This window comes from Nyctibius grandis, chromosome 8, assembly GCF_013368605.1.
Source record: "Nyctibius grandis isolate bNycGra1 chromosome 8, bNycGra1.pri, whole genome shotgun sequence".
In the NCBI taxonomy this organism is placed as follows: domain Eukaryota; kingdom Metazoa; phylum Chordata; class Aves; order Nyctibiiformes; family Nyctibiidae; genus Nyctibius; species Nyctibius grandis.
This window is the reverse complement of record NC_090665.1, coordinates 33,661,493-33,684,486: the sequence shown is the minus strand read 5'-3', so window position 1 is coordinate 33,684,486 and position 22,994 is coordinate 33,661,493. Positions and strand designations below refer to the sequence as shown.

The following is a 22,994-nucleotide window of genomic DNA, read 5'->3' as shown; positions in this document are numbered from 1 at the left end:
GCTGCAAATGCAAATGCCTGACTTGCATGAATAACGGTGCTATATGCATGTACAGGTCGGGCGTATGATCTAGCACACCCCGTTTTTGGAGGCTAAGCCTCATTCCCGTGAAGAGCAGAGCATCATCGGGCCTGCGCTGAAGCCAATCGGGAATGAGGGAACTGGGCCGATCACTACTGGGAAGACTTTGACCGCTAAATACGAGAGCCTTCAGATTATATTACACAGAACTCTTGTGATTCCTGCCCGAAAGACTAAATAGCTTCTAAATCCTTTGCACTATTTATAACAACAACGACCACCACAATCACATTTATTTATTTTCAGAAGCGCTGTCTGCTTTTGTATTTATGCTGTAACCAGCATACTGAAAAGGGGACCAAATAGATTTCACATATGTCAATGCAATACAAGAGCAGGCAGCAGCCACGTGAAGGGAAGGACAAACATTCAACGAGTTGAGTTTCATATGGCATGGAAATACAAAGTGAAGTTCAAGTCTGAGAGTTTTCCCACACTTTGGCTAAGTACATTACCAACAGCCACTGATATACTCCCTGCCATCATACGGGAGCGGGACGGTACGGGGCGTGATACAGCATCCCCCTAACGCACACAGGTACTTATACTGGTGTGGGGATGAAGAATAACTGAACGGTCTTAAAAGTCCGTGAGATAAATTGGCAAATAAGCATCAGCTGAGGAATTAGACCCTGCGGCTCTTCACTTGACAGGCAGAGTGAGGTCATCCTAACCTACCCCGCACTCTAAAACGGGAGATCTCTGCATCGCTTTCATGATGAAATCTTTCCACTGCCAGTGGTCAATGAGTCAGAATAGGAGAGGGATGCTGTTTTCTGAAAAGCTCCTGGAACTAGAGGGGGGGAGAGGGAAATACATAGGAGAGGCTAAGGCTGGGTTCCAAAAACAAGATAAGAAAAATAAAACACAGACAAAATGTGGGAGTGAGGTTGGAGGTGGAGGCAAAAATACCGAAGCGAATGCAGAAGGGGGCACACGTGCTGGAAGAACCTGGACAGAAAGCTGAATACAGGTAAGGAACAGCGTAAGGAGCAGCAGAAGGGTGCGAATGGGAATGAGAGAGATGAAAAGTGGGGCAGACAAAAGGCGGCGAGTTCCCAAGGTGTGTGCTATTGATGTGCACGTGCCCCTTTTTTAAGGGAATGCGTAGCCAAGATGACCCTAATACCACCAGGACACCAACGATGCTGTCAGGACAGCCAGCTTGCACTGGCAGAGGGTATAAAATAAAGGTGTCTGTGTAGGGGGAATCATGGCAGTGACTAAAATGACTGGGATCAAAGGGAAGACCCATCACCCCCACCAAAACATCATTCCTCCCCCTGCAAGGGGTCAACTTGTGCATTGCAGCTGCTCTGCATGTGCTCTTGTCATTTGTAAGCACCCACAGTACTCTTACTCGTACCTCAGGTCTCTGAATGCTTCCTAGTCCTTAGCATACCCTCCTGACATCCCCGTGAGTCGGGAAATCATGTTTATCTCCTCTCTACAGAGTGGCGTTGAGGCACAGGGAGATGAATGACTTGTCCAAGACCACACTGGCAGGCTGTGGAAACTCAGAGCCTGAACCCAGCTCTCCCAAGTCCCAGGCCAGAACTGCAGCTGCTAATGAGAACCAAGAAAATTCAAAGAATGCAAATGAACCATCTTGAAAGTTTCATAAGTGAAACTCCTGCTGCAGGCATGAATGGAGGAAGCGCAGACTCCAACAGGCAAATTCTTTGCCACCCCATCTCCTGAGCCCCAGAAATCCTGTTCATCTGGGCTAATAAATTTCCCCAAGCCCTAGACGTTCTCTTGGCCCTCATCCCAAGCTCACATAAGAAGCTATTTCATAGGCAAGGTTCTTATTTACAGTTACTCAACTCCCATAATATTTTATCTGAGGTGGCATTTTTAACACTCCCCTCCCCAATACTGGATGAACTGTCTCTTTCTTTGCTTTATAGGTTTCTAACTGATCTAGTTAAAATCCCATAAATATCGGGATGTTTCTGTGCTCCCCATTCAGACAGGAGGCTGGCTGAGGAAAAAGTCCATTAGCATTAAAATGATGGTGACATCCAGGCTGAAGCTGACAATTCATTCATTTTTTAAGTGTACTGTCATCGTGCCAGCTGCCCGTCAGGAGCTGACTGAGCATCAGCTGTGCAGCCTCCTAAATGCGCAATACTCGGGCAAGGGTCTCCTGCCATAAAACCCAGAGAGAGCCACAAGTCCTTGCCAGGTCGCGCAGTGGGTTAATGTGCTGGTTTGCTGCCCCTGGGAGACGAGGGCTGGAGGCTTTGTTTTACTGCAGACCCGTGTGCCGCTCTGACAGCAAAAAGGAGGTCATAAACGCGGGGGGACGGGGCGCTGGGAGCAGCCCAGGCAGAGCAGGGTGCCACGGGCCAGCGCTGCTCCTGGAATCAATGAATCTCAGTTCAGGTCCGAGGTGGCTGGGTTTGCTTGGATCGGGGCTCACAACTAACACACAGGAAAGAGGTGTGAGTGTGCCATACTGAAACATAGTTCAGCTTGCAAAGACAGACTTGCATTATTCTGCCACTTCTCCCGGACGTGCGATGAGCCCTAGAGCTGCTGTGGCAATCCCAGTGCTCGGCACAGGAGCCCCCTTCTCTTGGCACCCTCCTTTGGTGATGCTCCCAGGTGCAACGGGGTGATCTGTGCATCGTACGTGTCAGAAAAGGAGCATGCGAACAAGGAAGGTGCAGCGAGGGCTCCAAGGCAAAGGCAGCCCTGTGCCCCTGTGCTGGAAGGCCCAGTAAGGAGAGGCGCTGAGATGCTTTTACCAGGATGATGGTGTCCTGTGCTCAGCAGGTACCCATGGCATGACCCCATCCTCTTGTATCACCAGGATGGCAGGTCACCTGCAGTCAGGGAAAGATGTGCTCTGCAGGCGAAGCTGGTGAGAAAGCAAAACCACCTCCCCAGGACTCCAGGCTTTATTCGCGCACTGAGATGACTATTAAATTTCATATATATATATATATGGCTATATTTAATCATGGACTGCTTAGCCAGCCCTAATACAGACTTCTACTTCCTAACTCTACTTTTCTTCAACAGAAAACTTTCCTGAGAAGTTAGTCAGCCCAGGACTCCCTTTAAAAGTTAATCTTTCTTCTCCAAGAGTTAAAAAGCTGCCAGCTGTTTAATCAGATTATCGAAATAAACTTCCTTCTCAGCTGAGGATAACTTCTGAGGAAATCAGAGAGATGCAGATGCAGCCACCCATTCCTGGGAGCTTTCCAGAAACTCAAATGTCAGTTGTTTCAGTTAATTAATGTGTGCTAATTAATTAATTCCATTAACTTTGACCAGCTACATCAGCTTTAACGTCAGTATAATCGCAATCAGAAGGTAGTGCTCAGGTAAGACCTCAGCCAAGACCAAAGCTAATGTGTAAAAAAGTCTCCGTGAATGTGGATTTCCCACCGTCCCCGTCAGCACCCTGCCGGTGTGGGAGGTGTGTGCATCCCATCGTGTGGGGAGGGTTCTGCACATTTTGCTTTCCCCACAGCACCTGGTGCCTCTCACCTTTTAGGAACACACCCAACGACAGTGTCCAGGCTCTCAACCGTGGTGCTGAGCCCCAGCTCCCCGTCTGTGGGAAACCACAGGCACGGCATGCTGGCCTGTGCCCCCACCCACCCACGCTTCCCTGTGCGCAGGGTTTGCTGCCCCACTCTGCTCACTGCTGAACTCTTCATTTCACACCCAACCGTCATCAGGGGCATTTCAGCAACAACCCTCTTCTGCAAGAAGAGCTGCCATCTTGACCATCCCTTTCACTGGCTACATAAGCGAGGGAATGCTTCTGACCCTGCATCCTCACCAACCACCATCTAGTCCTCTATTTTTGAGATATGTAAGGCCTGAAATGTAGAATTTGGGGTTTTACACCAGCTAACATTAATAGAAACATTCTCAGGATTTTTTCCCCCAATGTAAATGGAACACTTTTATTTTTTTAAGCATGCCCCTGCGGTGCTTGCCGGCCAAACACTGCTGCATTGTACCCGCCTGGGGAGCTCGCTATAAACACATCTGTCTAGCTGCTCTGTCAGGCCCACTGAGCTCTCTATAAACCAGGAAAAGTAAACCTGTACCTTAAATATTTACTGTTTTCAGCGTGTATAACCTAGAAGTGCTTTTAGCAGCACGAGTAAGGCACACTTTTAAGCAATGATTTTTATTTTGACATGGCACTGTTAAACACTGTACGGGTACCTTCTGAAAAAAACCACTCCTTGAAACCAGGGGCTCTCCTCTCACAACCAAACATTATCGTGTTATCACACACTGCTCACCTGAAAGACCCATCCTGTCTCCCATTTTTCTGCTCTGATTCCAAATTATCCCGTAACTCTAAAAGTTGAGCTCATGGGGAGTTTCAGAAGCAAACCCCAGGTTAGGCAGTAGGAGTGACGGATACGTAGTTGGCCGAGTACAAAAGGATACAGATGAGTGCAAAGAGTTGAAAGAACAACAACACAAAACCAAACTTCTCTGAAAGTAAATAGCCGCCAGCCAGCACTGATTTTCTTTTATGGTTAACATAACAGCTAGCTTTTAATGCTTGCTCCATGCAAAAGAACTTCTGCTTTCATATCAATGCTGACATTAGTGGTCATAAATTTCTGTACAACAACAGGAAAAGATACTTTAATGCAATCGTAAAAAAGTCTCCGCACCAAAGTAGCCTGCTGATAGCCCCTGCTAACCTTTTACTTCCCGAGGACATCAGTCCCTGGGAAAGCAGTGGGCAGCAGACAGGCTTCCTGGCTGACTCAGAGGTGTCCTTCTCCCCGTGGGGCTGTGCAAGCCGCCAGGCTCCTGCCTGCTGGCTGGAGCCCATGCAAGGACCCTTTCACAGAGCAGCCCACCAGCCCTCACCCGCTGGCTCCCTCCGGTTTCATTTTAGCCCCCAGCAGAGATAAGGTGAGGAAGAGATTCCATTCACATAGCTGCTTCTTCACTCCCCTAGAAAAATCACCCCAACCAGCTCCACAGCGCAAGGCACATCTTTCAGATGTGGATGCTAATCAAGCCTAGAGCTGGTTTAGCGCTTCTCCCTAATCGCAGCCACACAAGACTGGGACGGGCAGCTACGTGCATGTTCTTGGATTGTAACTCCGTCTCCACAAACATTCTTAAAGCACATACAGGATCTGTTGGCTGCCTCCAAGTCCTCTCTATCTGCAAGGATGACATCGTGTCTACTTATTTGTCTGCTATCGATTTTTTCACTACACTATCACAGACTAGAAGCAAGGGGCACAAGCCAGAGAACGGCGCAAGTAACTGATCTCCAGCAGCAGAGTAGCCCTGAAGAGGTTGTGGCTGGCTTCCTTGCATCGGTTAGCTTATGTGTGCCACGAAATAAGCATGCACAAGGGGAGAGCACAAGCTGGCTGCCACTGCAAGGTGCTCACGTAACACATTGGTAGGCAAAGGGTAAGAGCCCAGTTGGAACAGAATGGAAATAAACAGTAACGCAGCAAACACAATTAAGGTCTCACCGTGTTTTAATAAGCTTGTGTACGTAGCAGAGAATGAGTAATGATTCTGGACAAAGCCAACAGGCACCTCAGGGGATTCTGAAATTACTCCTGTGACATTTCCAGCAGACAGCCTGGTAAGCACAGTAAGGGACAGAATTCACTGTGTGGCAGAGCACGTTCAGCATCCTGCCAAATCAGGCCTCCCCTTCTATTTGCATGCAAACCAAAAAATATATTAATCAATACTCATTTGTTTCAAGAAAATAGCTACAAAAATGTGTTCTTAAAACCAAAGGCTGGGCAAGTCCTTTGAATGTCCATGTATCAGCAACAAGAAACTGTTCCATCAGGTCACGAACAGCAGGGAGGGAGGGAAAGCATCAGAAGGAAGGCAGAGGGTTCTCGTGGCTTTGACACGGGCCAACCTTAAGAAAACATAGCTGTGATTATCAACTATAAGGAAACACCTTTGGGGAAAGAAGAGTTTGCCGTGTATTTCAAATGTAGAAAAAGAAAACAAACAAGCAAGCAAACCTGAACATACCGAAGAGAGCATATTCTGGGGCACGCAGTCCTGTAACACAAATGAAAGTAGGAGGCAGTTGTCCCAAGATGCAGTTGAGCTGTAGAGACTGAGGCAGACAGCAGCTGACAACCATTATGGGCCACAGCCTGGAAGTGTGCTCTGATTAAGGATTTCTGGGGCACAACCCGACTGATCGCAATCAGGTTCAGCTAGCTCCAGTAACTACTTGTGATCATGAGCAATTTTCTTTTGAGCTTGCTCATTTCATCTTAACAGAAGTCAGTTCGCATGCATTGCTCCACCAGGAAATGCTGCACTCTGAGGACCAAAGTTTAAAGTTAAGAAGAAGTTTCTACTGAGGTCATTTGGGATTATTAACTCTCTGGGGTGGGATCTCTGTCCAGGACCTTCATCTCAGCTGATGCTGGGAAAGAACCTGTGTGTGCTCCTCAGGCCTCAGCCTCCTTCACGAAACTCATGAGACACAGCTGTGAAATTTTTTTTTCTAGAATATATAGAGTTCAGGCTATATTGCTATCATTCGCAAGTGACATCACTGCATGGGATAAAAACAATAGACATGACTAAGAAATCCATGTGCAGCCAGGTGCTAGCTAGGACCACCTGATTTCTTTATTGCAGCAAGAAGAGCCAAAGCCTAGAATAGCCTCTTCATTGCAAACTTCAGCTACAGGGATGTGCCTGATGCAAATTGCATCTTCTGAATGTAGCCTAGTGTTGAAGTACACAGGTGTGAGAATAGGTGAATAGATATTAAGCAATCCACCTGTCTCACTGAGGAAATGGTAGTGGCTGGTTCCAAAATCAAGCTAATGCCAGATCCTTGAGTGACAGTGACGAGGGCATTTTGAGCCTCTGACAGGGCAGGAGCTAAGCAGGAGATGGCTGTAACTGCTTTGCATTTCTGCATCCAACTCGGGGTGAGAAAGCTGTGCTGTATATACTGACGGTCAGCGGTTCAACAGGAACACATTGGCCGTCAGCAGGGATGCTTCTTGCCTCTGTTAGGCTGCTACATCCCTTATACCTGTGTAAGGTAAATCTGTAGAGCAGCGTGGGTCACACACTGAAGCAGCAATGAGCACAATTGAATAGTATTTCTCTTTTTTTCCCCCCTTCTGTTTCCCTGCAGAGCAAGGAGGCTCACGAGTCCCCTTCCACTTTCACACAACAGGAACCTCTGTGACACCTTGACAGCAGCCAGAGGAAAACGCAGCACATCTACAAAGCAAAGTGCCTCTCAGTGCACAAATACTGCAAAGCAAAAATCCCCCAAATATTAGAAACCACAGGCAAGGCACAGATTATATAAAAACTGTCAGGCATGAGCACAGCTAAAAGGAGGGTAGTAGGGAAGGGGAAGAAAGCAAATAGGAAATGCCATACTCAAAGAATTCAGCATAAACTCTGAGCAGATCAAAGCAAGGAAAAAAATATCTGAACCCACTTGAATTTTAGCTGCTGAAGCCTTCTTGCTACTCAGCCGCTCTGCCTGCATGCTGCTGTGCTTAATTCGCCCCGCTGGATTTGCACCTCCTGCGAGTGACTGAGAGGAGCCATTGACTCTGGGAGGACTGATGGAGTGCGGCAGGAACCGGCGGCCTGGCAGGGGCTGCGGAGAGGCCCGGCCCCACGTAGGTAAACATTAGAAGAGAAAGGCCACAGGGAAAAAGACTGGAAGAGGGAAAAGGAGAAGAAAGAGGAGAAGAGACGGAAAAAACACGCAGCAAAGGATGGGCAGAGGAAAAAGAGAATGAGAAAGAGGAAATTAAACACAGTACAAAAAGGGCTGGACACTGGGTTTAGCAAGATCTTTCCCCATAATTCCCATGGCTGCACACCTCTGGTGTGCTCCGGTTTGGTGCCGGATACTTACTGCCAGCGGGAGCACCAGCAGCCGGAGGAGCCCTGTCCTACACAGCGCTTCGTGCTGCCCAGCGGTCCCTATGCGCGGCCACGGAAAACTGACCCTGGCCGGAGGGAAGGTAAACCATTCAGTTATTTTTTTCTTGATTTGTTTTGCTGGAAAGTCCTTTCCCTGGAGCGACACAGGCCTGTGAAAATAACAGGATATACTCAGTAAATTTGTAATACCTGCTGCGTAAGCCAACTGTTTCAAACTCCTGCTTCACATTAGCCAAGATCCCAACAGACTTTACCTGACAAACAGCGATTGCTTACGGCACAAAAAGCATAGAGCCAGTAAAATACCCTTCATGACGTGAAGCAGGGAGTATTTCCCAGTTCATTTAGGACAACGAAGGTCTGGAACAGTACGTTACACTGAATAAAATCTAAAAAAGGAATATACTCCAAACTTTTTCCTGTTTCCTGACGTACATCCAGGAGATGCAGGCACAGCCTGGAAGGTAAACGCTGGGTCACGGTTTGTGACAGCGAAAAGTGTGCAGGGAAAGCCTACGAAAGGGTCACAGTCTAACGTGACCTCCAAAGAAACTCAACCCATCTCAAGTGTTGTCAACTACTTGAAATTCAGGACAGGTTTGTTAAAAGGTGCTTCAAAGCTTTCGAAGTGACCTTTTTTTGAGCAGCTTTAGGTTCAGTTACAGTTTCCCATCAACGTTGTGTGAATGTGTGGTAAGACACGAAACCAAGTGAGAAAAGGCACTATTCATCGTCTTTTCCTGTGGCATTGGCTGAATGTTGTGAAAGTCACAGATCAAAGCAAAACGTTTGGTGCGTGTCCTTAAATTAGATGTAATAAAACAAGCAAGTGTTTGCATACATCCCTGAAAAGCAAAACCGGCCAATTTAACCAGGCATTGGTCGGCCAGTTCCTTCTGCTTTTTCATAATTTTGGAAAAATTTTCAAAATTTTCAAAAGTATTCATTACTCAAGGTGTGTTGAATCACAAACTTGTTCCTCCTGATCACAATGCTGCTGTGTAAAGAGTCGTCCTGGGAAAAAAGTACCAGTCAGATTCTCCATCTAAAAACCACTGCTAAGAGTTTTAAAACTGAAGTACCACAGAAAAAACCATATACCTACAAAACCAAGGGAAGCCCGGCACACCAGATAGCTTGGAGTCTGGAAACGGGACCGAGCCTCGCTCCTCCTCACTGGCTGGGGCTCAGCCAAATCAGTAGGGATGGAAAGTTGTTACTACCATTACTGGCAACCATCTAAGTTCGTCAGTGGTCTCTGTCCAATTCTTAATGGACACATAAAATAACTCCCGTCATCAGAAATGGCACTAAATGGTATATGTTGGCAGTCTTGCGAGATAGCTGCATGTAACTAAAGACTGAATTTCCCTTTCAGCTGTTGTCCTTTCTGGTCAAATTTTAAGGCATACAAGTGATGAAGAAAACCACTGCTGCCTTCTGTAGAGCAAGTTCTAGGCAAAGAGGGCCTGGAGCTTTTATCCCATCACCTTTCTTGAACCACAAAACCACCACAAAGTAAAATGTGGATCTAATTTACTCAAATGAAAATAAAAACACAAAGAGAATAAATCGTGGGGGGGGGGGAAAAACCAAACCACAATGGGAACCCTCCATCAGGCTTGTCGTGGGCACAGGCCTGGCCACTGCCGGGAGGAGGGATGGCAGTGCTGGGGACATGAGCCCTTCTGCCCGGCATAGCCACTGCCGTGAGGACATCCCTGGAGGAGGAGGAGGAGGATGGGGCCAGGCTCCACAGCCTGGGCCAGAAGCAGCACCAGTGTCCCTCCAACGGGGACACCCATCGCACTGCCCCCACCTCCGTCCCTGGGGTCATGGCATCCACCTGCGGGGAGAGGCCACCCCATCCTGCACCATCCCACCCCATCCCGTCCCATCCTGGGGTGCTGGTGCCGCTCCCCAGTGCTGCTGCGCAGAGCGGCGTTTTTTTTCTGCGGGAGGGCCACCAAAGCTGGGCTCTCTCCATCAGCCCCACTCACCCCCCCGGGGCTGGAGTCGCTCAGAGAGAGATGCATGCTGGCGCAGACAAACAACATGGTGTATGTTTTTTGGAAAGCCCGCCGTAAGGCTTGAGGCTGCCGCCGGCCTGGCCGCAGACAGGGGCCCTATTGTGTGCGCCCCTTCTCGTGTAGCCTGTGCCCCCCCCGGCAGCCCGCGTCCCCCCGCCGCACTCCTCCGGCCAAAGCCACGGCCAGGAGCAGCGCTCCCAACACAACAACAAACCCCCTTTTCTGCGGCTCCGGCAAGGTCCAACAAGGCTGCCTTATTATTCCTGCTGGTGGTAAAATCCGAACCCAACCAGCACGCAGGCACACGCGTCCCGGGCCCCCGCGCAGGGGGAGCAGCACTTACCTTACCGGAGCCCTGGGCACGGTCCCCACTCGGTCCTGTGAAACGGTCTTTTCTGTAACCCTTTCGGCTGTGGCACCGGGCAGGCGACGAGACGTCTGGGCTGCGCTCCTCTGGGCAGCGGGGCGGCCGCCGCGTCCCCTCCCTCCGTGCCCATCCTTTACGAGCGGCGCACACAGACACTCACTGTATGGAAATGCTACGCAGACAGGTTAATCACATCCCCCGCATCCCCTCCCTCCCCACTGTCTCCCTCGCCCCCTCCGCTTTTCAGGGGCTTTGGAAGGTTTTTTGCAAAGTTTCACCTCTCCTCTGAATCTGCTCCTCCACCTTCCAGCCTTGAAGGCAACCAAAAAAAAAAAAAAGAAACCCCAAACTTGTGTTAGGAACAATAATCTCATTTGCAAAGAAAAATCCCTGGAATGGGGAGTTATTGTAACGCCGTTGGGTCGCAGACTCAACTGCTGGGCTTTTTTTCAATAAAGGAGCAAGCTGCAGTAGAAGGCCAGTTGGCTCCTCCAGCGCAATCCTCCTAAATCATGATAGACACATTGCGTGAAAACCAGGAATTCCAAAGAATTTCCTGCCCTGGGAACAGAAGTTAAGGCTATATTTAACAACATCTGAAGCTGTCAAGAATGCTTTGTGGTTGGATAACAGAGCAGAAAAATGTGAAAAATGCAGGCTACTGCTATACCAAATATGGAAATATTGTTACGTCTGGTGTCTAAATCCCCATCTGGAAATACTTACAGCCATGAAAAGAAAAGACGCCACAACAGAAGCTTAAGCTCTCCTCCCCAACCCCAAATCCTAAACTGCAATAAGGAAATCCTATTCGAGGATGCCCAACTTGAGCGAGTGTCACTAAAGCCGGTGGCAAACAGGACGGAGGGCTGCTCGCTGCAGGGCCCAGCGTTTCCTGAGATTTCCTTCCTGGCCTGAAAACCGGGCACCTCGATGTGCCCCGCGGGCATCGCTGGGCTCCCGGGCTCGGCGGCGACGGCGGCCAACGTTTCGTTTCTCCCTCCCACAGCACCAGTTAACGACAAAACCCCCGGTACCGCCGGGTTACCCTGTGGGACGTGTAATGCCCCGTGAAGCGGTGCGGGGTCGGTCCCGAAGCACCGGCGGGGGGCACCGATGTGCGTCCATCGCCGCCGCTGCCGGCAGCGCAGCCGGCGGGGCGGCCCGCGGCCAGCTCCTGCAGGGCTCCCACCGGCACGGCCTCAGATGCAAAAAGCTCCTGATGTCCAACATCCCCGAGCTTGGGGCCGTCTGTCGGGATAACGGGGAAAGCATCCCGCCTAACGGGGAAAAGCCCTCGGGGCGCGCCGTGCTGCGGCGGGGCCATGGGGCGGCCCCAGGGCGCGCCCCGCGTGAGAAGCCCGTCCCCCGCCGAGACCCCCCGCTCCCCGGTCCCTCTCCCCCCCCCACGGCGTGCGGGGGAGCCCGGCGGGGCGGGCGGGGGCGGGGGACCCCCCGCGGCAGGGCCGCCGCCAGCGGCCGCGGTGCCGGGAGACGGGGCGGGGCGGGGCGGCCGCGCCGCGCGCCAGCCGCATTCCTGGGATGCCGCGAGCGCTGGACGCGGCCGCGGCCCGGAACGCGCTACGTCAGCGCCGCGGCGCACGCGGCGGCCCCGCGCCCCATATAAGGCGGTCGCACCCCGCCGCTGCCTCAGACCGCGCCGGCCCCGCTCCGCGCCCGTCGCCTCTCGCTCCCGCACCACCGGCGCTAGACATGGGCTCCGCGGGCACCCGCCCCGCTCTGGCGGCCGCTCTCCTCTGCCTGGCCCGCCTGGTAAGTGCCGTGGCTCTGCGCGGAGGTGGCGGGGGGGGGGGGGGCAGCGGGTCGCTCCGCTCCTGGCGCTCACCGGCCGCCGCTCCGCTCCTGGCGCTCACCGGCCGCCGCTCTGCTCCGCTCCGCAGGCTCTGGGCTCGCCCTGCCCCGCCGTCTGCCAGTGCCCGGCGGCCGTGCCGCAGTGCGCCCCGGGCGTGGGGCTGGTGCCGGACGGCTGCGGCTGCTGCAAGGTCTGCGCCAAGCAGCTGAACGAGGACTGCAGCCGGGCGCAGCCGTGCGACCACACCAAGGGGCTGGAGTGCAACTTCGGCGCCAGCCCCGCCGCGCTGAAGGGCATCTGCAGAGGTAAGCGGCCGGCCCTCTGCCTGCCCCGCGGGAGAAACCCGGGTCCCCGCGGTGCCGAAGTTTAGTAATTTCGAGGCCATGTATGGTGATGCTTTGTTGTTGGTAGCTTGGCAGAAAGGCACATGACTTCAGCAGTCTGGAATGCGATTCAGTATGTCTGGGCTCCGCTAAACGCACATAAGGAAAAGTGATTCCTGACTAACTTATTGTTCTGGCCCCGCGTCTCCGGGGGGTTGTAGGGAGCTCCACCGTAAAGTGAATTTAACAGACCAGCAAATACCTGCGCTTAAACAAGCGGTTCCCACCGCTGACTCCCCCCTTTCCCTCTCTGTTGATCTCTGCAGCGCAATCCGAGGGGAGACCGTGTGAATATAACTCCAAAATCTACCAGAACGGCGAAAGCTTCCAGCCCAACTGTAAACACCAGTGTACGTGCATAGATGGAGCTGTGGGCTGCATCCCGCTCTGCCCGCAAGAGCTCTCTCTCCCTAACCTGGGCTGTCCCAGCCCCCGGCTGGTCAAAGTCCCCGGGCAGTGCTGTGAAGAGTGGGTCTGTGATGACAGCAAGGATGTGCTAGATGAGCTGGAAGGCTTCTTCAGCAAAGAGTTTGGCCTGGATGATTCCGAAGGCGAACTAACCAGGAACAATGAGCTAATTGCCATTGTGAAAGGAGGCCTGAAAATGCTACCTGGTGAGTATGGGCTAATCTGTGTGACAGTGCCAGTTAAGGGGATGGGGTGGGAGGATGGCTATGCAACTGGTTAGACCCCAATGGAAAGAAATACATCCGTGAGAGGATGTATTTAGGCTAAGCCCTCCTTTTCTTTTTCAGTTTTTGGATCTGAGCCACAAAGCCGAGCTTTTGAGAGTCCCAAATGCATTGTGCAAACAACCTCCTGGTCCCAGTGCTCAAAGACGTGTGGAACTGGCATCTCCACAAGGGTTACCAACGACAATCCTCACTGCAGGCTCATCAAAGAGACCAGGATATGTGAAGTGAGGCCATGTGGCCAGCCTAGCTATGCCTCCCTAAAGGTAAATACACACTCTTCTGGGCCTTCTCTTCTTTCCAAACTGCTTTGGGTAGAGGGTAAAGGCTGGAGAAGAATCTCCTGCTAATAATACTATTGCCCCTCCTTTACAGAAGGGGAAAAAATGTACCAAGACTAAGAAGTCCCCATCCCCAGTGAAGTTTACTTATGCCGGATGTTCCAGCGTGAAGAAGTACCGCCCCAAGTACTGTGGCTCCTGCGTGGATGGCAGGTGCTGTACGCCTCAGCATACCAGGACTGTCAAGATCAGGTTCCGCTGCGATGATGGAGAAACCTTCACCAAGAGTGTCATGATGATCCAGTCCTGCAGATGCAACTACAACTGTCCACATGCGCATGAAGCTTATCCCTACTACAGACTAGTCAATGACATTCACAAATTTAGGGACTAAGTTGTGTGTGGGGTGGGATGCGAAAGAGAATTTTGAAGTAACCAGCCACGGAGAAAGGACCTTTGATGGAAATGGTGCCTTGCCCATTGGAGGGCAACATTGAGATGTTACGGGAGCGCACTGTGCAACTGGACACTAATGCAGCAGAGATTTAAGCATACTTAAAGCTTCATAGTACTGGAGCAACTTTACTGCTTCTTTTTGGAGCACCTTACCTAATTATATACTGTTTTCTGTTTGTAAGTGATCAATGTTTTGTTCCGGTTATGAAAACTTTTTCTATCCTCTTCAATTTAACACTAGGCTTCTACCCTCCCTCCATCTTCTCCCACCCTTTCCCAACCAAGTTGGAAGTTACATTCCTTCCTGAGGTGGGCACTTGTGGGGTGTTCACAGTGGCAGCTATTATGTACCAACTGTAGTTTAATAGCAAACAGAAATCAGTTGTTTTAAAGCTGAGTATTTTATTTATCAAACTGTAGCTTTTTTTGAGGTTTGTTTTTTTTTTTTTTACCCTTTCCAGCCCCTGTAATACTGGAATAAGTTGTAAATGATTTTAATTTTATATTCAATGAATTAAAAGAATTTATTTATGGAATTAATCATTTAATAAAGAAATATTTACCTAGCTACTCTTAGTAGAGCATTCTGCTAGGCAACAGACTTAAATACAGCAAATGCAAGAGCTTTCTGTAAAAACTGAATTCTGAAAAGCTTAGATTCTCTGAAAATTAAAACAAGCTCTACTCTAGCTGCAGCAATGAACAAGAAAGCTGAGTCTAATTCTCTGGGTAAATGATGTTTTGAAGTGGTGCAGGCAGTCTGCAACCACATGTTCTGGAAAGTATATACAGAAGAAGCTTCTTGGCATTGAAAGCAAATGTTTGATAGGGAGACTGAAATGTTAATTAGACTGTCAGATTATTCAAACCATCCTGGAATTTGCACCGTAAGGTACTTCATTAGAATGCAGTGCATGCATGGTGATGTTGAACATTGGGGTGGAAGTGGTCACAGGTCTCGCATTTTTTGATGGCTGCTTTTTGCAAATTAATACATTTCTGTGGCAGAAGAATGTTTCCTACAGTCTGCAGGAGGTGGGTTGCTTTTACTAAATTCAAATTAAATAAACTTGAAGCAATGACTTTTGTTAATCCTAATAACCCAGTGATGAAAAGTAAACATACTGTTAACAGGAGAAGAATGTGAGGAATTTCAAGTACTTCTCCAATAGAGTAAAAGGCAAAGCAGCCACTCTTTTCCTCACCTCCCCTTCCCACTTTTTAAATGTGTAATTACACTTTATACTGTGGGACACGGATGACATTTGGCTGAGGGAATCGTAAGATAGATAGCTGGCACGCAGTAAGAAAATGACATTTAAAAAAATGAACTAGAGGATCTGAGAAAGCAGCATCAAACAAACATCTGTACTATGCTGGTGAGCATAAAGCTGTGCTACAGAGAAGACTGAAAGGAAACCTGCAGCAGCATTTTTTTTCCCTCCTCCTTGTCACTGGTTAGTTCTCTGGCAAAATACCCTCCCATAGTCTTTAGTAAGAAAGCTACTTCTCATCAACAATAGAGACTGATTTTTGAGGTTTTAGAATTCTGAAGGGTGTCATCCAGTGCCATATAGTTAGATGCAGAAGTGGTTAAGAGTCAACTTTTCATTAGACATAAATATTTCAATAAAATAAACAGCCAAATATCTCAGCAGCTCATCTCTGGCAGCTGATGCTTTGCCTGAGAAATTACAGCCGTCTCTCTTCTGCTCAGTCAAGTTCTCTCCCCGAAGGCATTCAAACCTTGAGCTGTTTTGGAATTCACCACCTGGCCACCACTCTGAGCTGTATTTAAACTTGTCTGTACAATATTTGTTGACAGTAAAGGTGTAAAATGCAGTGAAGTGCTTTTGTTTGGCTTCTACTTCCATCTCGCAGGGAACACGTCACTACCTCAGCCGCTCACTGGGAAAGCATCGGGTTTACCTGTTGGGTTACCGCACAGAGAGAGGAAGAGGAACAGAGCACACTGCTCAGACAGCAGCTGCACGCGCATTCCTCGCCATCCCCACTGTCACACTTGAATGACACCCATCTCCAAACAACGTAAGTAACAGCTCCCCGAAAAATTACATATACATGTGACTATACTATATGTGTAGACTGTATGTCTGTAACGCACGCACCGTATACAAACAAAAGTGGCCCTTCCAACTCCTGCCTCAAGTGTGGCTCTCACCAGGCCCTGGATTTTACAACCTGCAACTTTGGGCTTTCCATGTTTCATCAAGTAGAGGGGCGGTTCTGTAATCTGCTCACTAGAAAAAAACGTACTGTTGGGAGAATAAGGGCTGCAGGAGCAGCTCGTGCAAACTTAAGAGTAAAACATACTAAATGAAATTATCCTGCTATAAAGAGAGGGAATGAACCCCGCTAAAATGAACTGCAAGTCTTCCAGAGCTGGGATCTCGCACCAGCTGATCATCATCCATTAGTCCTCTCTTCACTTTCTGCATTTCACAATTACACAGCAAAACTACTCAAACCCACAATTTGCAATGCTGTAAAAGGAATCAGTGTAGTTTTTTATGTATCATTGCCCTTGCTTTGAAATCTTTATACCCCTCTGTTGTTCCAGGAGGAAAAAGCCTAAATACTAGACATGAAAACATAAATGATAAAAACATGAGTTCCTTGAAGTGCAATCAGCAGGGCTTATAGGTAAGGTTAATGAGCACAACTATAATTTTACTTCTTGGTCAAAAACTAAAATATCAAAATCCTTCTCCAAGATGAATACTGAAAGATGAAGAGTTAGGAACATAATAAATAATGTACGTGACAAGAAACAGTAAGTTTTCAGCACACTTCAATGCCAGGCTGTCAAGCAGTTCAAACCCTGAAAATAAAGCCCCCTGCACTGTGTGCAGCTCCTTCAAGCCAGGCAGACTCCAGGAGACCCCCGGGCTTCTCTGGGGAGCCCTGGCACACCAGGACGAGCAACGGTACCGAAGCCTGCAGGCACTCTCCTCTCCACAGCAGCCCCTGCTTCAGCTGTCCCACCTCTCCCCTCTGTCTGCCCCTGGTCCTTTGGCTGTTTAATTTGAAGCTGCTCCGGTTTGTCACGCAGCCCCCCGACCCAGCGGTACTGCGGCAAGTGCTGGGGTCACCCGAGGATGGAGTGTGGTGGCATGGGGCAGTTCTGAAGCTGGTGCTGCCGCCAAAAGGAGCATTGTCAAACTACAGCTTTGGGACCGAAGAAACGCATATCCTTGTATTCAGCACGCTTATTTACAAGGGTTTGATGGTGGTAACCACTATAGTATCAGGGTTACATATAACATCTTCCCTACTAATGAACACAACACAGTGAAGTTTCTGCTTCCGTGCGTGCTGCATCACAGGAAGGAAAATAAAAGCAGGAGTACGCAGAAAACAGACTTCCACAATGACATTAAATCCTCTCTCATGGGATGCTGCCAGCTCTCTCTCCTGAATGAGCAGCGGGTGGAGGAAAAGCTAACATCTTACTGACAGTGGGACAGCCAAGCTGTTAATTAACCCTCGCTGAGCTGAGCCATGAGAACCTCTATGCTCCATACATAAATTACTGTGGAGTCCAAGCAAAGCAGTCCCCACTGGTCTCTCTGACCCTCGGGTGAACACCTTCTGGGAATCAGGCCCATCTCCCCGCTGCTGGCGGGAAGCCGAGGCAGCATGTGGGCTGTGCGGGAACAGGCAGAGACACTGTGGATTGGTGGGATTGCTGCACGAGGATTTCCCGTGCTCACAGTCCACTGGAGCTGCATGAATCCCCCCATGCTCCAGACAGGGAGCTCTGCCACAGATTTGGGTACACAGGAGACTTTCTGAGCTACAGCTGCACAGGTCTTGAGGACTGAAACAAGGAAGTTTGCAGTGAGCAGTCATTCAGGGTTGGAAGTCAAACCTACCTGCAGTCAAAACTACACAGAAGCAGTTAAACTTGTCACACCAGAGGCTTGCTCTTGCCAGATGCTGGCCCTTCTGAGCTGATCCTGCAGAAAAGCACTTTGATGCACGTGCACATTTTAGTTTACTCCTGTTTAATCCGTGTGAGTATTTCCATGCAGTGCCCAGAGTGCTGAGCACACAGCACAGGAAGGCTGTGTAGTTTTATCAGCTGCTCTGCCTCAAGCCTGTTTTTTTCACGCAGACATGTCCCTATTTTCATCTTCACAATTTTTTTCTCCACGTTACATAGCTATGTATAAAATAGCACATACAAATGTGGAGGTGCCACGGTGAAAGCAATAACATACAACTAGCTTTGGAGATACCTATACATGCATTTCAACTCATGAATGACTGAACTGTATTGAACTGCAGTGAGACTTGATGTCTTGAAAATATAAATCCTGTAGAAGACGACTTCAACCAACAAAATGATACAATAAGCATCTGTGTCTATTACCCTGTAAAGACCAAACACCAAGAAACTGAATAAATGGTATCCAGTACGCTACAATTTTTTTCCTCCAGAAAAACTATAGAGCTATGACTTCTGCATACACAATTTATATTGGAGAAGATCCTGAAAGACTCCAAGGCACCATTCACGTAAGCAACTTCATCTGTCTTGAAGTACACTTATGGGATGGAATGTAGCAACCATCCAGAAGGAAAAGATTACACAAGATTTTGTACGGTTTTCATTTACGAGACAGAAGAAATGGTAGAGTGCATAGATTTGCCCACATGGGAATCTAGCTAGGACATGCTAACAACTTAACCTCATGATTAATGCAGTTTCAGTAAGAATGACTGAAGGACTCCATTATAGGTATCAGTTTAACAGTCAGCAGTGTAGTCCAGCAATATTTGGAGAACACTGGTTGAACACCAGATCACAAGGAGCCCAGGAGATCGTCTGAGTCAAAGACACCAGCTTCTCAGAAGCTGCTGATTTCCTTGAGCATCTCAAACCAACCAGGTTAGATCCTAATTAGCTCATGAATTTGTCAAAATCAGACATCAAGACGTCACGGCTATATAATGAGTGAGTCTATTAACAAGAACTTAAACCAGCAAAATATATTTTACTCTACAGAAGTGGATACTCATGCTGTAGTGGAACAATCCCATTACAATCAATATGAATGCCCAAGCACAGCTGAAAGCAGAGGTTGGGAAGAAAGGTCAACAAAGAGATACCACTGAGAGTTTAGATACGAACGTGATGGGGATTTCTCAGGCAAGCTTTTAACGCCACCCCATCTGCTCTTTTTCCTGAATATCTATACCTCATCCACCAACTTAATTTTTACCTCACTTGGACACATCTCTACTCCCTGTTGGCACTCTTCGCAAAATGGGCAAGTTCTGGGGCTACTATACGATTCAGCAGAAAGCCTGGAAGCAAGGTGTGGAAAGACAATCAGCAGCTTTCACAGTCACATCTTCCTCCTTCTTGAGGCAGAACTGGGATGACAGGAAGAAAGTGGCAATGTGATTTTAAAACCACTTTTGCTTTCTCCACCAGCTGGGATCACACAGGAACCAGTCAGCTCCCAGTCTGGTAATTTCTTCTCTAAATCAAGACTCCCTCTCCCCTCTCGTTTCTATCCCTGCTGCTTTGGCAGATTATTTTTAACCTGCTCTGATTTGTCACGCAACCCCACAAACAGCTGTAGTGATGCAACTGATGCAAAAAAGGAGCCTAATGCAAAAGGATTAGGTAAATATGAGGACTACCGTGCCAGTTAAAAAGAAAGAAAAATCCACTGTTTCTATCACTAATAGGGACTGTTAAGTCCACAAAGACCTCCCCCTTGCCCCAAAGGTAGGCAAGGCTCTAGTAGCTTTCCATATTTTATCACTCTATTGACTTTTCCTGCTAAAAAGCCTACTGCAATGAGATAGCCTGGAAATGCTTTTCAGCAGGAAAAGTTAGCAGTGGTGAAATCAGGCCAAGCCAGTGGAACTTTGCTTCCAAAACAAAAAAGTGTGACAATGCACAGAGCCAACAAGGGAAAGAACCTCTCGCCATAAAAGCATCATTAGAGCTAAGTCACTGTCCGCCGGGTCACTGAGACCCAGCAAGACACAGGGGAACATACTTCTGTTGTCAAATCACACACAGGCAGCAAAACAACTATCCTTGTTTTTTCCTGGTTTTACATGTCATCTGCAACTTCCCTTTCAGTTTCAGTATTTATTTCGTGTTGGTTTTGCTGCCATTTCTTGTTTGTCTTGCATACATGTGACTTCCTTCCATTTCACCACAAATTTCCACCAAATAAAACCATATGCACTGCCATAGCAACATTTTAACACAAACACAGGGTAATCTTTGTTCACTGAAGTACACAGTTCATTTTTTTTTCTCTTATTAACAGAACCTGCATCTGCATACAGTTTAACTGAATGTCATAGCAACAACATAAACACAAATTCAAGATATTTTTTCCTTTGGAGGGAGGAAGAATAAATGTTTTCAGGAAAAGAGCGTGGGACTTAAGAAAGAATGAAATGTGTGTGACCAAATATGGCCTGAAGTTACATCATCACAGCTGTGTATTTACTCTTTGAAAGCTTGCTCTTGCAACGTGTTATACGTTCTCACTTCCTACAGATGTCAATAGAGAACAGCCGTATCTGGCAGGGCAAGGTCTGAATCTCAGCTCTGCTTATACACAACCTGTAGGTTGGACTTCCTATCAGCACTACAGTGAACTTAAAAAAAATATGTATTTCTTTAGACTAGAGTGTGTGTTCTGCATGGTAAACAGTTTTACTCCTAATGCAAAATAAAATGCAGTGTTCCACTGGAGTAACAATTGCTCCGGCATGCCTCCAAGACCTAGCGCCAACCACACATTTTGCGGCACGACCCTCTTTTCCTCTACCGATCAACAATTCCTAATGTGGAAATAAATGCAGTAAAACCTAGAATTCAGATGTGTTCATTCAAAACGTAGCTGTTACACTGACAGGGGATATAACGTTGTTTACCCATGATAACTCAGTAACTTATGCCTCATACCTCCAGGAAGTTATACAAAAAAGGAAAAGAACCAAGTTCTCTCACATGGCTGACTCAAGCCTACCTCTCAGCTATTGCTATGCACTTAGCTATGCTCTATTTTTGTCCTTCATGGCTTGTGAAAGGGATTACTTCATTAAGCTCTTAATTTTTTTAAGTAGCATGTTCATTCAGCACAAGAGACTCTACTCTTTGCTTTGTAAGCTGATGGTCCTTCAGCTCAAGCACGCTGTGAGGGTTCAGGGTTTGAAACCTGAAGTCTAAACATTCAAAGAAATGCCGTAGCAACGCTACACACACACAGCTTGTTCTTTCTGTGACAAGTAGTTTATAGAGGACAATAAATGAGTAAGCGTAGTAGGCATAAAATCAAGCACTCAGCGCAAGCTGGTGTTGAATGATGAAGATTAAAACAACATCGCACAGTTTTGATTCACAGACATCATCTGCGCTGAATCAAGGCAAAGTCCTCTAGGGATCCTCGTATAATATGATTACAATAGTATGTTTTCAAAACAGACAGAACTGAAGTCTTCCAGGCAGCCTCAGCTCCGTGTCTTCAAAGTGCTTGACCGGAAATTTAAAAATATGGCTTTTAAAGAAGACATTTTCTCTCTTCAGTTTACTACAAGATGCTCGTTCTGGGTTAAGTCACTCAGAAAGGAATAAAAAACTTCCCCTAACTGCCTATGAAAGTCTTAAAAACCATCTGCCTATCCAAAGAGTGCATAAACTTTCATTATATCAGTAACCTTATTATTATGAAGAACTACTACTGTTGCAGGGCCTGCACTGGTCACCTGTCATCAGTAAGGCTGTGCTTTTAGCCAGAGACCATAATTTTAATTCATTTTTATAAACAAATATTGAAAAAGTTTAGCAAAACTGAATATATGAATTTCATCTTGGCTTGCATTTGATGAATCACCATTGCTCAAACTAGTGTAACCCATATCAAAACCAAATAAAAATAGGTAAATAGTAACCTGGGAATGAATGGCAAATGCTACCAAGGCCTTTTACTCTCAATTTGATTCAACTCCGGAAGCTGATTCCCAGCTTTGTTTGGGAAATTTCAGTTCTAGTAACCACCACAGGAATGCTCCTTAATCATTTTTTAAAACCTTCTTTCAGGTAGGAAAAGATTTAAATCTGAAGGATAGATCTAACAGCATCTTAATTTAAATAACAAATTACGGTTGCGTTTGACTCACAAGGAAGCTTAAACTAGATTTATGTAAGAAAAAAGAACCACAGGCAAACCCTTTCATACAATTAATGAAAACCTCCAAGAGTGTAGGAGAGTAATGCAAAATGCCAAAGACTAATCACACACACATGCAGATCAACACGAATACTTGCAGCACTCTAATTTCCACTGTGCTATGAATCTTAACAGAATTGCCACGCTTTTACTCCAGATGAAACATTTTCTGGCAAATGAACTGTGGCAGTTTTGCTGTTCTGCTCTTTTATCGGTCTTATTATGAATGGGTTCAAGACTGGTTTAAAGTAATTTGTGGCTACCAAGTCAGCATGCAGTAATCACTGATTAGGAAAAGTTTATTCACTTTCACTGAACTGCAAAAATATGAAAGCAGCACCTATAGCTAGGAATCCTGGTCCTTTAAAAAGCGTTAAAAAAACAAACATTGAAACAAGAGGTGGGCAGAGGACCAACAATGACTAAAAAAGAAAATAGAGCACAGGTGGCTACTGCCAGGCACGAAGAAAAACTTCCCTGTTTTACCAGGGGTTGCAAAACACACAAGGGAAAGGACACGTGATACTGCTGTGAGAAAAAGTAGTATGTGACTACAGAGGTCTGATGCTCTTTCCAAACTTCAGTACTTGGATGGCATGGTGAACAATTTTTTAATGACAATTTGTTTGCAAAGGTGTGAAAAAAATAACTTCTAAAACTGAACATCTCACAAATCCTCTCCACGCAGCATGACTGGTGAGGTGCCGACAACCTGGTGCCCTGAAGCCTAGACTGAGAGT

At 47.5% G+C, this 22,994-nt stretch overlaps 1 protein-coding gene and 1 long non-coding RNA gene across 2 annotated transcripts; one reads left to right on the top strand and one right to left on the bottom strand.

Annotated features, from left to right (window-relative positions):
* Positions 1-5,555: 5,555 nt before the first annotated feature.
* LOC137666737 (uncharacterized) lies at positions 5,556-10,518 on the bottom strand. Its single transcript, XR_011048686.1, has 4 exons — positions 10,375-10,518; positions 7,973-8,150; positions 7,544-7,770; positions 5,556-5,974 (listed from the first exon to the last, which is right to left on the bottom strand). It is a non-coding gene; the product is annotated as an uncharacterized lncRNA (long non-coding RNA).
* Positions 10,519-12,065: 1,547 nt separating this feature from the next.
* CCN1 (cellular communication network factor 1) lies at positions 12,066-15,809 on the top strand. The gene is made up of 5 exons (XM_068406056.1): positions 12,066-12,171; positions 12,300-12,516; positions 12,861-13,208; positions 13,350-13,552; positions 13,662-15,809. The coding sequence occupies exons 1-5, from the start codon at positions 12,112-12,114 to the stop codon at positions 13,959-13,961; spliced, it is 1,128 nt and encodes a 375-aa protein (XP_068262157.1). The 5' UTR covers positions 12,066-12,111; the 3' UTR covers positions 13,962-15,809.
* Positions 15,810-22,994: the final 7,185 nt, after the last annotated feature.